This window comes from Euprymna scolopes, chromosome 2 (genome assembly GCF_053919585.1).
Source record: "Euprymna scolopes isolate OS-2025 chromosome 2, ASM5391958v1, whole genome shotgun sequence".
Taxonomy (NCBI): Eukaryota; Metazoa; Mollusca; class Cephalopoda; order Sepiida; family Sepiolidae; genus Euprymna; species Euprymna scolopes.
In genome coordinates, this window is record NC_136483.1 from 198,108,743 (window position 1) to 198,127,897 (window position 19,155).

Below are 19,155 nucleotides of genomic sequence, written 5' to 3' on the forward strand. Positions count from 1 at the left end.
ATAACAGTTCAGTTACACAGTCATCAAAGTTTCATCCCTACAAGCATAAGTATATATATATATATATATATATATATATATATATACTAGCAAAAGTACCCGTTGTTGACTGGGTTCAAAAACAGCCTACAGAAAATGGACTCTGATTTATGAAAGTATGATAGGTTATGAAAAGGAAAGGTTGTAAAGAGATAACTTCGAATTTGGGGGTATCAAAACCAAAGCAAAATATGATGAAAGTAAAAATAAAAAAGATAAACCCCATAATTTATTATACCATACCTGTTCACACTGAACCACTTATCACAATATTCTGTGGATGTATATTAAAAAACCTTGTTAAACTTTGTGACATATTTCCATTCTATGGAGGCCAGGCACGAACGCAGACCCCACAGTTTTATTATACCATCCCTATTTAAGTTAAAACATACTTATCAAAGTATTATTATGTACATCTGTATCAAAAACACTTGTAAACGTTTTTTTTTAATTTTTAAATTTTTTATTTCCATCCTTTGTGGACCAGGCGCGTACGCAGACCCCAGAATTTTAATGAATCATCATTATGCCAGATCAAACATACCCATTTCTGTGTCTCGATACATCTATCATTATATGTGATCAGTTTTCTATAATAGTCAACCATATAGGAGCCTATTCATGACCAGACACGTTCAGCTTTATATTATATATACATATATAATATATATATGTATATATATATATTTGGATCTTGCTATATCTACGTTCATGACAGTGAAACATGTGTCCTTTGATGATTATATATACATATATATATATATATATATATATATATATATATATATATATATATATATATATATATATAAATTATCAAACATTCCGAAGTCACAAAAGTATTCACTTAATTCACATTCATATTTATTGCTGCATTTTACACATGTTTCATTGGATATCATACAGAACATTCATTTTAGATCATTAATATAACTTTTTGCTATTATAACATTTTCAAGTAAAAAAAAATCACAAGCTTTGAATTTTTATGGATTTTCACCTCTTTTTCAGATAATTTCTGTGAATGGAATAAATTTTGAAAGCATTGAACATAACGAGGTGAGTTTTTTTGATTTACAATCAAAAATCATAGAGAAATAAATGAATAGATAAATGCCTTATCTTATGTAATGATGCGTTGCTATTTAAGTCTATAAACACACACACACACACACACACACACGCATATATATTTGTGGAAATATGTTTTTGTCAATTTTATTTCACCTTTTATTTATATCAATCCTTAAATTTTGAAGCTCAATGTAATTACAGATAACAAATAAATAATGTCTAAAGAAAGCTTTCTAAACAAACAGCAGGAAGTAATTCAAAACTGTTTACATAGATCTAAGTATATCTTGTCTCAACTAAAACCTGATTAGGAGCGTGGGTTAGATTAAAATAACTTAATAAACTATCAGAGCATTGAAAATTTAAAAAATGATTTATAAAAAATTTTCTAGAAATAAAAATACGATAAAAAAAATTAACAAATAATACAGAATAAAGTGGAAATCGTAAATCACAAAAAAAACAAAAAATAAATCAAATGTAATAATATAATGATAGCAAACAATAACACTAGTTATAATCAGATATATATTTAGAATAAATTAGAACGTGAAATATGGTGATATATTTTACATAATGTAGTATTTAATTTAAATCTGACAGCTATAAGTTAATAATGTTATTTTATAATTATATGTAAATATTAAATTAAATATCAAATTAGCATATGGAATAGAAGCTTATTTTCTTTTAATGAATTGATGGTTGCTATTTCTTCTGAGGAGTTAAGGGCAGGATAGATTCATTGATTGATATAACAATTAAATGAATAATTTTGCGCTATGAAACAGTTAATATCAAGGATTGTGAATTTCAACATACTTAAATGAATAAACTGTAAGATGGCCAACATCATGAAATTTGGTATATATATATATATATTTACTAATGTAATTGATAATTTAAAATTAAAAATTAAAAATCTTTTTCATAAGAAGAAACACTACAAAGTCAATAATTTGTACGATCGTTTCGAAAAACCTGTTTTTATTGTGATAGACATTAAGTCATGGACAATAATTTTGACATATAGTTTTTTTTTTAAACAAAGTCTCCTCATCAGCAAAAGTATTGGGTGTTTTTTTTTATATATAAAAGACACCATAAATGAACCTAGCAATTTTTTAAGTAAGGCAGATGTATCTTTTAATTGTTTGCCTTTTGAAAACTGTAATTATCTTCAAAGCATTCATTTGGATGTTGATTGTAGCTTATAAATGCATGAAAAATATATATAGACACGTCTGATTGAACATGAAAGAGTTATTCCTTTTTCCAATCTTTCTGGAAATCTTTTTCATTTGCCGAGCTACTAACAACTAACAGCATTTAATAACTAACATGAAACTAAATTAATAAACTCTAAAATAGGAAAATAGAAACTAAAAATAAAATAAAAATAATTCGCCCACAACCCCCCTGCACCCACTTTTATAGCCAATTAAAAAGAGAAAAAAAATGATAGATACACCAAACCTCAAAAGGAAAAGAAAACAACAATTGCTCCTGATGATAATCGGATGCACCGATAGAAAGTGCTTAAGAAAAATATGGCCGAACAACAACTTTGGGCGCCATGCCTGCCGAAATTTTAAAAAATGCTCAGCAAATGGAACCCAGTGGTTGACCTTGTTTCCTGACTAGTACAATGAACGCCGCTTTTCCTCGCTCCCGCCACATCCCATCCCCCTAAACTTGACACAGTGGGGTGCTTCAGTGCCATATATGTCGGTGCAGTTGGACTGGGCTGGCTTTGCCTAATGGATTGAGGGTACCGGATTGACAGTTCCTGGCTGCTGTTTCCGACTGATAGTACAGGCCCCTAACTCTTTGGTAGCGCTTAGAGCGGCTGCTCCATCAACAGTTGTAAAATATCGGGATGTTTGTAGTGCCATATCGCGCATGGAAAGGGACCCTGCACTCATCCCCAGTGGGCTTTCCTGAGGCCACAATCCTGTGGGTGAGGACAGCTGATGGTCTACTTGTATTGCATGTCTGGTATTCTGCACAACTACTTGTCCAGCACCCCCTCACTCACTCACCCTAACTGAAACTTTTAAATAAAATGAAATGACAGCTCAAGCAAAAGTTACGTTTAAACCAGGACCAAACTCAAAGAAAACCAACCTGCCTCCTCCCTTGAGGCTTGCATTTACGAATATCCGCGGGCTTAGAACTAACTTAGATGATGTTGAGTCATTTCTCCTTGTAAACACCCCGGATATCTTAGCATTAAGTGAAACTAACCTTCACTCCTCCATTCCCTCTAACCACTTTAACATGCCTGGTTATCTCCCATTCTACCGTAAGGACTCGGACAGACATATGCATGGGCTTGGAGTCTATATTCGTAACACCCTCCCCCTGACTAGAGAAATAAAACTAGAATCAGAGGACCAGGCCTTTATGTGCTTCAGACTAAATATGCAACACAATATTAGCTACTTGTATTTTCTCTACCGCTCTCCCTCAAACCAAGACTGTACCCTAATAAACAAAGTCTCAGACAGCATAGATATAGCACTCTCCCTCGATACTAGCGCACAAATACATGTATTTGGTGACTTCAATGCCCACCACAGTAACTGGCTAGGATTCTCTAATCACACAGACGTAGCTGGTACCACAACACATAGCTTCTCTATATCCCATTCCCTATCTCAGTTGGTTACATTTCCGACATGTTTCCCAGACCAGCAAGATCAACATGCCTCACTTCTAGATCTCTTTCTGACAACGGTTCCCGATGACTGCACAACAAATGCCCACAGCCCACTCGGGAATGCTGATCACGCTGTGATAATGGTAGAAATCAGCCTAAATTCTTGCCCTAAAACTGAAGACCCACTACTCAAAACAACGAGGTATTACAAAAAGGCTGATTGGGAAGCCATCAGGGAGCTCATCAGAGATGCCCCATGGCAAAATATCTTTACTCTTCCAGCGGAACAGTGTTCAAATGAGACAACTGAATGGTTGAAAACTGCTATTGAAGCACATGTTCCCACACAGAAATACTATAGCAAGCCCCACTCTCCCCAATGGTTTACTGCTGCTTGTGCAGCTGCCATTTGTCAAAGGCAGCATGCGTTCCGCAGATTCAACTGACATAAGTCCAGCTCAAATAAACAGAAGTTTATAGAAGCTAGAAATAATTGTAAGAGAGTGATAGAGACAGCTAAGACAGATTACTCTGAAACCACCAGAAAGCGCATCGAAGCACAGAAATTAGGAACCCGGGATTTTTGGAAAATCTACAACAGCGTAGTTAATAATGGACAGTCAATTATTCCCCCACTAACAAACAATCATGAGGTTGCTTGCACGGCAACTGACAAGGCTAATCTGCTTGCCAGTCGGTTTGCCTCAAACTCCACACTGAACTCGGTACACCACTCACTCCCTGATTTTCCTCTGCGAACAGACGCTACACTAGATGATTTGAAAATCACCCCTTCTCAGGTACATGCTATTATAAAAAACCTAGACACCTCAAAAGCATGTGGACCAGATCTCATCCCGGCTGTGCTATTAAAAAAATGCTTTGCTGAGGTTGCTCCAGTTCTCTCCAAACTTTACAATAAATGCCTTAACGAATCTTGCTTTCCCGACTGATGGAAAACCGCCTCTGTGGTACCAGTATTCAAGAATTCTGGTGAAAGAACTGACCCACTAAATTATCGCCCCATTAGCCTCCTCCCGCTTTTCGCCAAAATATTTGAATCCTTAGTTAATCAAGCCCTAATCCAGCACCTAACAGCCGCTAAACTCCTGACTGACAAACAATATGGATTCAGGCAAGCCCGTTCAACAGCAGATATCTTAACTGTAGTTTCTGAACATATATACCGTTCACTGGACAAAACAGGGGAGGATAGAGCGGTAGCCCTTGATATATCTAAGGCTTTTGACAGGGTATGGCACGATGGTCTTCTAAGGAAAATTAGATCATATGGAATCACTGGAAGAATTCATAATGTAATTAAATCCTTCTTAAGTAATAGAAAATCAAAGTTGTCCTCGACGGTCAGACATCCAAACAATATGACATAAATGCGGGAGTACCTCAGGGGTCTATCCTTGGACCTCTATTATTTCTGATATTCATAAATGACCTCCCTCATAAAATTGTTTCGGAGATGGGTATATTTGCCGATGACACCACTCTCTATAACAGATATGAGGGGAAAACAAATGAACACATATCCAAGGAAATGGCAGAAACACTAGAGAATGACCTCCAATCTGTAGTGGAATGGGGACAAAAATGGATGGTCACATTCAATGCTGCTAAGACTAAGCTTGTTTCCTTCAATAACTACAAGAAACCTTCTCTACCACCAATAGCAATGGCCAAGAACACATTGCCTGAAAGTACTTCTTTTAAACTCCTCGGCCTAACGTTTACAGGGAATATGAACTGGAATAGATACATTAAGAGCATTGCCAAGGCTGCTGCAAGGAAGGTTGGCTCCCTCTACCGTGCTAGAAAACTACTTACGCCTGCTAGTATCCTATACCTCTATAAGGCCACCATTCGCCCATGTATGGAGTACTGTTGTCACATCTGGGCTGGTGCATCTGCTGCTTGTCTCTCGCTCCTGGACAGAGTTCAAAAGAGAGTCGCCAACCTGATAGGTCCTGAACTGTCATCTAGGCTTCAGCCTCTGTCCCATCGACGAGATGTTGCATCCCTCTGCCTGTTCTACAAATACTTTAATGGTGAATGCTCTAACGAACTGCAAACACTTGTACCTCCCCGACGTAACTACCTCCGACAAACCCGACAAGCTACTAAGTCTCATCCCTTTACAGTAGAGATCCCTAGGTGCAAGAAAGCCTTTACTCCAATAGTTTCTTCCCCAGAACTGCGGGTCTTTGGAACTCCCTTCCGGGATTCTGCTTTCCCAACTGCACTGATATGCAGAAGTTCAAATGTAATGTTAACAAACATCTTTATACTCATCTCCCTTCATAATGACCCCGCTAATTAAGTCCCTGCTTCAAAGTGGCACTGTGCCTTGTTTGGGGTGAAAATTGAATTTCAAAAAAAAAAAGATTTCCAGAAAAGTCGGAAAAAGGAATAACTCTGTTGTGTTCAATCAGACGTGTCTAAATAATGACTTGCTGCCAAAATATACAAAAAAAAAAAAATATATATATATATATATATATATATATATATAAAATGGTTTTATTGTTTGCTTTCCTAGATGTAGATCCACTAAAATCCGTATGTTTATTAAAGAGTACTCAATGGAGGACAGAGCACGTATATAGTCTGTTTATTATACAAACATTATAGGTTACATATGTGCATGCATGTTTCAGTGGAATCTCAATTTAGAGATACCCATCTCATCAGACCGAAAAAAGAAGTGATACACTTTGAATAATAAACATAAAAAAAAATGGAAAATGGTGAAGAGTTAAAAAAAAGCAAAGACTTTAAAGCAATGTTTTATCTGCTGACGAGAAGCATGCCTCCTCCCCTTCATCCTCCTCTCATGTGTAAGCAACATTTCCAGCCATACAAGTTACCTGAATTGATTTTTTCAATAAAAGTTTTAAAATATTATTCTATTAAACTTTTATTGTTTAAATAATTTAACTTTCCTTGTTTTATTTCAACAAAAAAGGTTTAAAAGACATTGATGTAACAATTCCAAATGATTATGGCTTTAACAAAAACAAAAACAGAAAAAGATAACAGAATCAGGATCCCAAAATGATTTTAAGAACAATATGGTTTCTAAAAGATACAAAAATTATACTGGTTGTTGTAGAGCAACTGGCCTAATCAAAAAATAATCTTTAAAAATACTTAGACAATTCCTGGAAGACCAAGCTGTAATGAAATGCAAGTATATTCTTAACAGATCCGTTCGATAACAATTCAAATTTTAATAAAATGAATCGTTAGCTCCAGGAAGGAGCCTCTTGATCTCCTCAAACTAATGTAAATAAAAAAAAAAACATTTAAAACAAAAAAAAAGAATTAAGATTTTCATTTAAGTGGAAAAGGTGTCAGAAAATCATAAAAAATGATGTAGCAACACAATCTAAGAAGTGTGTGACCTTTGAAAAATGGTGAAAGCTAAAAAAAAACAAAAAAACCCTAAAGCTGACGAGAAGCATGCCTCATCCTCTTCCTTCTCTTAAATGTAAGCAACATTTTCAGCCACACAAGATGACCCAAATTTATTGTCACCTACCATGGAATCATTAATAATTATTAAATTAACCCTTTTTGCAATCCAACCATATTTGGTACAAACTTCAAGCTATGCATGACTTGTCCCCCAAGTTTTAGTCATGAATCGCCAACAGTTTTTGATTTTGGCTGTGATGGAAGATAAGGAATTGTCTAGAAATATGTTGATAGATATTACAATAAAATATTGGAGAGTCATAGTCAAGTAACTGTGAACGAGGTCATTCATATATTCTTACTGATCGCCAAATAGTTTCAGCATATTATTAAACTATGATAAATAAAAACTGTTGGATATTCATTATTAAAACGTAAAGTCCGGTAAAAATTGAAGTTTATTCGTATAAAAAAAATTGAATTTTATTAGTGATTTTTTGGTCGCAGTTTTTGGTGGTGGTGGTGGGGGTGGGGGTCATTCTGTGAACAGAATAATTTAGTAATCACTAAGTTAAGCAAGTCCTGTAATATTTCATTCTTTTTATAGAAAAATAGACAATTGTATTTTCCCTATTTTGGTACAATTTTTTTTTTTTTTGTACAAATATTTTAAACTGACTTTTGTGTTTTGCTTTTATTTTCAAAAACAGGCTGTGAAAATTTTAAAATTGAATACAACTATAAACATGCTTGTACGCTATTTTCCATTCGGTAAGTTTTTTTCTGTACAATTTTCAAAATCGACATTCTTTTCCTTGTGTTTTGTATATTTGTAATTCGTTTGGGACAAAGAAAATGTTTTGTCTCCAAGATGTCGTTGGGTTTTGCAGAGTTGTGCAGTATGTCTCCTGCATGATACATAAACAACTAAAAATGCAGTGAACTTTGTCTGTGCATTCCAAAGGGGTTGTTTTTTTGTTTGTTTGTTTTTTGTTGTTAGAGTAGTTCTCAGATTATCGAATGCTTCAATAGAAAAACAATTTCAGCTGCAATGATCGATCAATCATTTGTGGTTCGTCATTTGTCTTCTTTGCATGTCATTGGAGCATGTGTTCATACAACAGTTTCCCGCCTTTTTTGCATGTCTTCCTTAATGGTCACCCATTCAGTACTGGCCAGGAGTAACGTCGCTTAACTTATGAGCACATAACTATATCTGCATCACAATGAAAAGATCACTATCCACGTCTTAATGACTCGTCTTCATCTTTTTCTGTGCTTTTCAAGCATGTCGTCATGCTACAGTTTCCAACTTGTTTTGCACAATTCCTTGCATCATAGTTGCATTCTGCAAAACCTTTCAAGCTGCATCGGTTGGGAAGCAGACGGCAAACAATTGCAGTGTTGCATTATGTGCTCCTCCTCCTCCTGTGCACATTCGTAAATGGTTTGATCAGTTTTGTAGCCCCATCTAATCATGACAACTTTTGATTGACCATTCTGGTCTCGGGTAGATTAATTCCGGACAATATCGGGAAATATGTATAGAACAGGAGACTTCAATGGTATGACCACATTAAAGCAATGGATAAAAGTTGTTGGGTTAGTAGATGTAGAACAGTTGAGGTAGCAAGTTTAGTTTGCAGGGGAAGACAAGGAAAACATGGGAGTGATAAAAATGAAATTGATAGAAAGAGGGATAAATAAAGACCTGGTCAGAGATATGTTAGTTTGGAAGGAAATCAGTTTCTTAAAGCTGTCTAACATTTTTATTTCATATGTGTACAAAGTTACTCCTCCGTATAATTCAAGAATTACAACTCCTCTATATTTCTGACAATGACAGAATGCATGTAGGAAGCACAACACCTACACACAATTTAACTAATGTTTGTGTTATGTGAATTAATCATAGTTCAATCTGCACCGTAGATGGTTGGCTTAGTTTTGTAGTCTCGTCTGGTGATAACAGATTTTGAACTTCCTATTTCTGTTCTCAGATGGTTGTTTTCCACTGGAGCCAAGGTGCTTTTGAACCGGGAGGTGGTAAGGGTCAGAAGGGGAGATTCCTAAGACAGTAGGAGGGGAGGACATTCTTTAGCAGTCTGATCTACAGCCATAGTCTAGTCTCTTCCTGAGATGTTGCTAGAGGTTTAACATGACTGAAGAAGCTTTTCTTTGACTTCAGTAATTGGACTGTTGTTTGACATCTATGAAAGAGATAGCATTCATCACTGATAGTCTGTGTAATCTTTACTTAACAGGCAACTTCTTTTCCATCACCACAATGTTGCATCCCTGTGCCTGTTTTACAAGTACTTTAATAGAATGTGTTCTGATGAACGCATTGCACTTCGCATTTCACATTTGAAGGGGCAATGCCAGTGATGAGATGCAGATTGTTCAGATTGGTTGGAATCGAGTAACAGGTGTTGTTCAATGCTGGGTATTTATTTGCTTAAGCACTTAAGAAAAAAAAACGACTTACGAACACAATACCGATATCCGACCCACCTAACAAAATTTAATGCTTTCTTTGCTTTCTGCCCTTAATAAACAAATTGCAATAGTACCTGTTTTTATATTCTTCCAGATCTTTCACCGGTTGGACAGTAGAGGGCAAACAATGGCAGTATTACATCATATGGTCCTCCTCTCTATAGTTGCAGATGGTTAGGTCAGTTTTGTACTCCCGTCTGTTGATCGCTCCATTTCTGCTCTCAGGTGGCGTAGTTTTTTCCACTGGAGCAAGGGTGCTTCTGAACTGGAATGGAGGGCTTCAGAAGGGGAGATTCCTATATCAGTGTAGGGGTGGGGGGTCATTCTCTGCCGTCTAGTCCACAGTTGTAGTCTGATCTCTTCTTGAGATGTTGTTAGGAGTATGTCATTGGATGAGGAAGTTTCTCCTTCACTTTAGTCATTGGACCACTCTGATGTTCATCATCGATAACTTTTGTGATCTGTTTGACATTTGTAGGAGTGATGCCAGTAAGAAGGTGCAACTTGTTCAGGTTGGTAGGCTTTAGTTATCAAATGTCAGATGTTGTTCAGTGCCGAGTCATGATGTAATGTTGTGGCTCGAAATCAACATCAGATGTAACGTGATCTTATCTTTTTAAGGAGTTTCCACTTTAGATGTAACATAATCGTCTTTGCTCATACAAAAGTCTGTAAAATATTTCAAATATGATGTTTCTTATTAAGTTGTAACTCGTTAAGTTATCACATTACATAAAGTGACAAACCATGTAGTTTCGTCGATTGGTGATTCATCTCAGATTTTCAGTCAGATTTTTTCTTCCATAAATTTGAAGATGATTTCACATTGTTTACCTTATATTGCTTCACAGTTCTCTGCTGTAGCTCAACTGGGAGAGAAAAGCAGAGGACGTTCTTATTGGTGGCAATTCCAAAAATATCATTCTGACATTTGTTCAGTGGACTTCTGTTAGTATTTAAAAACATTCTTTCGAGTTTTTGACTGATTCTCAGGACTCCAAATGCAAGAGCGCCATGGTGCTATGTTTGTTTTCATTTTAACTTAAGCGCTCAGCACAACTTGCATTTCACACTTAAAACAAACTTTAAAATCAGTTAAAACGCCAAAAACTTATCCAGGTAGGTAGAAGAGTAACTTGCCTTTGGTAACATTTCTTTGTTACACATTTGTTTCTTGACCACTTTTTCGTACATCAGTCAAAACAAATAACATAAGCATTACAAATTAATAATCTGTCAATAATGTAAACTGATCTCATATTCGTGCAACTTTAAAAACTTCTGACGTCCATTAAATATAAAGTTTTATTTCTAATCTGTGGCACAACGATAAAGAATCGTTCTTGTGAGAAGCTTGAGCTCTTCGCGTTTAAAAACTTTATATTCTGTAGGCATAGTTTAGATCATGTTATCATAAACATAACGACTTCAGAGCATGTCATAAATCGTTTTTATCCACCTTGAAGTTCCTATTACTTTGCCTCCCCACGGGACAGAGTTAGACACCAGGATCATTTTTTAACATGTAGAAAAGGAACAAAAATAAAAATTGTTTCAGTTGTGAAGGATTTCAGGCGATAGCATAAATGTGTTTTAATATAACAATCAAAACGAGAAATACAAAGTATTGACAGTCTGTACCCAGATTCCAAAGATATTTTTCTTTTGAAAGAAAATATCTTCATTAAATGTTTTGATGAAAGTTTTGTAAAGAATTGAAATTAAGTTAAAAACCTACCAACATTTAAGTCAACATCTTGTGGGACGTGTCTTCTCTGTTCAAAACGGATAAACCACTATTCTCAAATGTGGGAATGCAACAAAAATACCATAAGTGTCTATTTTAAAGTATTACAATCTATGATCCTCCCTTGCCAAACTTTCACAAAAGCACTCAATTTGCTACAACTGCTATCAACAAATTTCCCCACTCATATTTGTGCCTAATTCTAAACGCAGATTCCATGAATCCGTTAGTGTGGAGATTTGATGAAGTGTTTACTTAAGGGGGCGGTTCATTAGGAATTTGTTAACATTGGACTTGAAGACATCCAAGTTGTAGTCCGGTGGGAAGCAGGCAGACGGAACAGAGTTCCACAGGCGTGCAGTTCTAAGAAAGAAGCTTTGTTCATGGAATCCGCGTTTTGATTTAGGCTAGACGGGTGTTTTTCGTGAAAGATTGGCGAGGGGGGACCAGAGATTGGAGTTCAAACGAGCACCTGCCATGGAAATAACGATAAAACAAGGATAGGCTCGCATCGTCTCTTCTGTGGGAGAGAGGTTGCAGGGTAGAGAAAAGGGCATCCCCCACTAAGCCACGAAGTCTATTTTGAACTCTGTCAAGGCAGGATAGGCTGTTTTTAGCAGCTCGTGCCCAGATATGGCAGCAGTATTCCATCCTTGGACCTACTTGGCTTTTATATAGATGGAGAATTGCATCAGTAGTGAGATATCTTCTGGAGCGGTAGAAGGATCCCACCATCTTTCCAGCGACCTTGGCAACAGACTTGATGTACGTGTTCCATTTCAGATCAGGAGTAAAGGTCAAACCCAGAAGCTTGTCAAAACACGAGCTTCACCCAGACGAGAGCCATCCATCACAATTGATGCCAGATGGGGATCAGAGCGTTGATGATGTAAGGATAGGAGTTTGGTTTTGGATGCATTAAAGGTAACCAGCCACATCTTCCCCCACTGAACCACGCGCTCGAGATCAGAGGAGAGAGAATCATGATTTAAGTATGTGTTTAGGGAGGTCATTGATGTAGATCAGGAAAAGAGTTGGGCCCAGGATGGACCCCTGAGGGACTCCAGCATTTATATTGCAGGCCTCCGATTTTTGTCCATCTACCACTACTCTTATGAGCCTATCGGAGAGAAATGATTTAATGATTGAGAAAACATTTCCAGTTATACCGTAGCTGGAAATCTTGTGAAGTAGACCCTTATGCCATACCTTGTCGAAGGCCTTTGATATGTCAAGAGCAATTTCCCTAGAAAGGAAGCCTTTGTCAAGAGATTCACTAATCCTGTGGGATATAACCGTCAGCACATCTGCGGTAGATCTTGCAGAGCGGAAACCATATTGTGTGTCACTAAGAAGGTTATTCCTGCTGAAGTGGTTGACTATTTCTCTATTTAATATGGATTCCAGCAACTTACTCATAACACACAGGAGACTTATTTGTCTGTACTGAGAGGGAGATGACTTATCACCTGAATTCTTAAATACAGGGTAAACTGATGAGGTTTTCCAGGGAGTCGGAAAGCACTTCTCCTACTGATTACAATATGGTAGCCTTCAAGTTCTACTTGAGCCATCCTCTTAAATAATCCAAATTCTCCCCAATCTACACTATTAATAATTACTAAACTATCACATTACATTCATTAACCCTTATCCTTGAGTGACATTCGGGCCTCGATATGTGGTGACATAAAAAAAATTACATAAGAATGGTGACATAAGAATGGTGACATATGTGGTGACATAAAAAAAATTACATAAGAATTTTTTTTTTAAGTGGTCACTGAGACTACAGCATAATGATCATTAGTGTTAGAAATTGAGCAGAATTTGATTAAGAGGACGGCTCAACAAGAACTTGTTTATATTGGACTTGAAGATGACCGTCTTGTAGTCAATTACAAAAGAAGAAAAAAAGAGGAAATGTAAGTAGCTGGTGTCACCTCGGAATAAATAGTTTATTATTGCATAAAGCATATAACAAAAAAATATGAATGAAATGTAAATATATGTGACCTCATGTTCGCTTTAAAGCATATAACAAAAAAATATGAATGAAATGTAAATATATGTGACCTCTCGCTTTAAAGCATATAACAAAAAAATATGAATGAAATGTAAATATATGTGACCTCTCGCTTTAAAGCATATAACAAAAAAATATGAATGAAATGTAAATATATGTGACCTCCTGCTTTAAAGCATATAACAAAAAAATATGAATGAAATGTAAATATATGTGACCTCTCGCTTTAAAGCATATAACAAAAAAATATGAATGAAATGTAAATATATGTGACCTCTCGCTTTAAAGCATATAACAAAAAAATATGAATGAAATGTAAATATATGTGACCTCCTGCTTTAAAGCATATAACAAAAAAATATGAATGAAATGTAAATATATGTGACCTCTCGCTTTAAAGCATATAACAAAAAAATATGAATGAAATGTAAATATATGTGACCTCTCGCTTTAAAGCATATAACAAAAAAATATGAATGAAATGTAAATATATGTGACCTCTCGCTTTAAAGCATATAACAAAAAAATATGAATGAAATGTAAATATATGTGAACTCTCGCTTTAAAGCATATAACAAAAAAATATGAATGAAATGTAAATATATGTGACCTCTCGCTTTAAAGCATATAACAAAAAAATATGAATGAAATGTAAATATATGTGACCTCTCGCTTTAAAGCATATAACAAAAAAATATGAATGAAATGTAAATATATGTGACCTCTCGCTTTAAAGCATATAACAAAAAAATATGAATGAAATGTAAATATATGTGACCTCTCGCTTTAAAGCATATAACAAAAAAATATGAATGAAATGTAAATATATGTGAACTCTCGCTTTAAAGCATATAACAAAAAAATATGAATGAAATGTAAATATATGTGACCTCTCGCTTTAAAGCATATAACAAAAAAATATGAATGAAATGTAAATATATGTGACCTCTCGCTTTAAAGCATATAACAAAAAAATATGAATGAAATGTAAATATATGTGACCTCTCGCTTTAAAGCATATAACAAAAAAATATGAATGAAATGTAAATATATGTGACCTCCTGCTTTAAAGCATATAACAAAAAAATATGAATGAAATGTAAATATATGTGACCTCTCGCTTTAAAGCATATAACAAAAAAATATGAATGAAATGTAAATATATGTGACCTCTCGCTTTAAAGCATATAACAAAAAAATATGAATGAAATGTAAATATATGTGACCTCTCGCTTTAAAGCATATAACAAAAAAATATGAATGAAATGTAAATATATGTGAACTCTCGCTTTAAAGCATATAACAAAAAAATATGAATGAAATGTAAATATATGTGACCTCTCGCTTTAAAGCATATAACAAAAAAATATGAATGAAATGTAAATATATGTGACCTCTCGCTTTAAAGCATATAACAAAAAAATATGAATGAAATGTAAATATATGTGAACTCTCGCTTTAAAGCATATAACAAAAAAATATGAATGAAATGTAAATATATGTGACCTCTCGCTTTAAAGCATATAACAAAAAAATATGAATGAAATGTAAATATATGTGAACTCTCGCTTTAAAGCATATAACAAAAAAATATGAATGAAATGTAAATATATGTGAACTCTCGCTTTAAAGCATATAACAAAAAAATATGAATGAAATGTAAATATATGTGACCTCTCGCTTTAAAGCATATAACAAAAAAATATGAATGAAATGTAAATATATGTGACCTCATGTTCGCTTTAAAGCATATAACAAAAAAAATATGAATGAAATGTAAATATATGTGACCTCTCGCTTTAAAGCATATAACAAAAAAATATGAATGAAATGTAAATATATGTGACCTCTCGCTTTAAAGCATATAACAAAAAAATATGAATGAAATGTAAATATATGTGAACTCTCGCTTTAAAGCATATAACAAAAAAATATGAATGAAATGTAAATATATGTGACCTCTCGCTTTAAAGCATATAACAAAAAAATATGAATGAAATGTAAATATATGTGACCTCTCGCTTTAAAGCATATAACAAAAAAATATGAATGAAATGTAAATATATGTGAACTCTCGCTTTAAAGCATATAACAAAAAAATATGAATGAAATGTAAATATATGTGACCTCTCGCTTTAAAGCATATAACAAAAAAATATGAATGAAATGTAAATATATGTGACCTCATGTTCGCTTTAAAGCATATAACAAAAAAAATATGAATGAAATGTAAATATATGTGACCTCTCGCTTTAAAGCATATAACAAAAAAATATGAATGAAATGTAAATATATGTGACCTCTCGCTTTAAAGCATATAACAAAAAAATATGAATGAAATGTAAATATATGTGACCTCTCGCTTTAAAGCATATAACAAAAAAATATGAATGAAATGTAAATATATGTGACCTCTCGCTTTAAAGCATATAACAAAAAAATATGAATGAAATGTAAATATATGTGAACTCTCGCTTTAAAGCATATAACAAAAAAATATGAATGAAATGTAAATATATGTGAACTCTCGCTTTAAAGCATATAACAAAAAAATATGAATGAAATTTAAATATATGTGAACTCTCGCTTTAAAGCATATAACAAAAAAATATGAATGAAATGTAAATATATGTGACCTCTCGCTTTAAAGCATATAACAAAAAAATATGAATGAAATGTAAATATATGTGAACTCTCGCTTTAAAGCATATAACAAAAAAATATGAATGAAATGTAAATATATGTGAACTCTCGCTTTAAAGCATATAACAAAAAAATATGAATGAAATTTAAATATATGTGAACTCTCGCTTTAAAGCATATAACAAAAAAATATGAATGAAATGTAAATATATGTGAACTCTCGCTTTAAAGCATATAACAAAAAAATATGAATGAAATGTAAATATATGTGACCTCTCGCTTTAAAGCATATAACAAAAAAATATGAATGAAATGTAAATATATGTGAACTCTCGCTTTAAAGCATATAACAAAAAAATATGAATGAAATGTAAATATATGTGACCTCTCGCTTTAAAGCATATAACAAAAAAATATGAATGAAATGTAAATATATGTGACCTCATGTTCGCTTTAAAGCATATAACAAAAAAAATATGAATGAAATGTAAATATATGTGACCTCTCGCTTTAAAGCATATAACAAAAAAATATGAATGAAATGTAAATATATGTGACCTCTCGCTTTAAAGCATATAGCAAAAAAATATGAATGAAATGTAAATATATGTGACCTCCTGCTTTAAAGCATATAACAAAAAAATATGAATGAAATGTAAATATATGTGACCTCTCGCTTTAAAGCATATAACAAAAAAATATGAATGAAATGTAAATATATGTGACCTCTCGCTTTAAAGCATATAACAAAAAAATATGAATGAAATGTAAATATATGTGACCTCATGTTCGCTTTAAAGCATATAACAAAAAAAATATGAATGAAATGTAAATATATGTGACCTCTCGCTTTAAAGCATATAACAAAAAAATATGAATGAAATGTAAATATATGTGAACTCTCGCTTTAAAGCATATAACAAAAATATATGAATGAAATGTAAATATATGTGACCTCTCGCTTTAAAGAACATTGTTTACAACTAATTTGCTATTCTTTTATTCTGTCAGTTGAAAAAGAAAAACTGATGAAATATATTTGGAATGCCCGGAAAGAAGAAATACTGGAAGGGAGCAGCTGTTATTTAGGTCGAAGATGTGGTGTCGTTAATAGACAGTAGAAATATCTTCCAATGAAACAATGATGATATGAGATCAAAATTAAGACCAATTTCTGGTGATATTTACGTTTGTGGGAGTGGGTGTTTACATGAAGCTAAATTACATCTAACGTCTTCTGCAGCTGAATATGTTCGGAGACATTGCTTAGCTGTAAAAAAAAAAGAATAGTTGAAAGAAAATGAAACAAAAAAAAATTTCCTGAAAACGTGTATCAGAAATTTGTCTAACAGAAAGAAATAGGAAGAAAATTGATTTTACTTTATTATATATGCATATAATTTATTATATATATATAATTTATTATATATATAGGGTATAGAGGGCTCTGGGTAGAGGTAGTAGCTTTGAATCTGTGGCTGCTGCGGCCAATAGGATGGACAGTAGAGATCACTGGTCCTCACTCATATCCTAAATCTCTCACTTGCTAGCTCCATAGCTATACCCTTGGTACTGGTCTCAGCAGACCTGCCAAACCTTGTGAGGGGATGATGTTAGTGCATCCACTAGACTGAACTAACAGTTAGAGTCAAGGACCAAGAAATAGCTGGTATGGTACCCAGCTGCACAGAAAGCTTATCAGGGTGGATCAGGCCCTTTAGTGTTGGCTCACAACTGATCTAAGGGATGGAACAATCTTACAAGAAAATCCTGCGATTGCTTTTATCATCTGACGTGTGGCACATGTGTGCACCTGTACAGACCATGTTAATCCGATGGAGAGAGTGTGCTTTGTTCAGCACAAGCAATGACCACTTAAAACAAATCAAAGTGCCGGTTGTTCAGTGAACAATTTTCACTCATTTAAGCCTAAGGTTTGGTACATCGATATGTGTTTTTGTTTTTTTAACTAACAATAAATCAATAAATCTTGTGGCGATGATGGGATTGTGATGGCACAGGTGAAGGATGTCACAGGTAATTTCTAACACGATCATTATACATAGGTGGTGAAAGGTAGATGGCCATTTTTCACAACACCCACATATATATACATACATACATATATATATATATATATATATATATGTGTGTATGTATATATATATATATACATATATATATATATATACATATATATATATACATATATATATATATATACACATATATATATATATATATATATATATATATATATATATATATATATATATAGTCTTGGAAGTTTTTAACCTTTAAAACTATACAAAAAAATATTTTTTATCATTCGTTAGAAAACCATCTAGTCAGTAAGTCATTTAATCACCTGCAATCACTGCATCAACTCGCTCTCAAATTTACTATAATACCAATAATTTATTTTTCAAGGGATCATCAGTTGTTTACCATGAAACACTGTTTCGGGGATTTAAAAACAAAACAGTATATTACATTATGGCTCCCCAGCAGTGTTGATCAAACACCACCACCCTTAATCTTAGGAAGAAGACATGTTTCAAACATTTGATCTAGTTTTCTATTCTTAATTGCAATTACTAACCTTTTCATACTATAAAAATGAATTTCTTACCTGTGCGATTCATCAATATATATATATATATATATATATATATATATATATATATATATATATATATATATGCTAACATTTCAGCCCGGCATTGCCCGGGTGTTTGGAGGTGTATGTTGAGCAAAAAAAAAAAAGCCAATTTTTTTTTACTTTGACCCCTATTATGACACCTTAATATTCATTGTTTTTGGCTCAAATCAAGTATTTAAGTTAGATCCATGTCCAAGGAACCTATATCTAAACATTTCAAGTTTTTAGATATAAAATTGTCAGAGAAGTTTGATAGAGTTCTCAAAGGTCAAATCATTGAACTTTAACCCCTTAACAGCCAAATTTCTGGCCGAAAACCGATCACAAAGATTTTTTCCCACATCTCAGTAACCTGTATATCAAATTTCGAG

At 33.7% G+C, this 19,155-nt stretch overlaps 1 protein-coding gene across 1 annotated transcript in view; it reads left to right on the forward strand.

Moving 5' to 3' along the window:
* Positions 1 to 19,155, forward strand: part of LOC145301436 (PDZ domain-containing protein 11-like) — a 41,735-nt gene that overhangs the window by 22,036 nt on the left and 544 nt on the right. The window contains exons 5-6 of the mRNA XM_080144575.1: positions 1,054 to 1,101; positions 7,918 to 7,978. Of these exons, the coding sequence (XP_080000701.1) occupies positions 1,054 to 1,101; positions 7,918 to 7,978 (109 nt within the window). The remainder of the gene's footprint in view (positions 1 to 1,053; positions 1,102 to 7,917; positions 7,979 to 19,155) is intronic.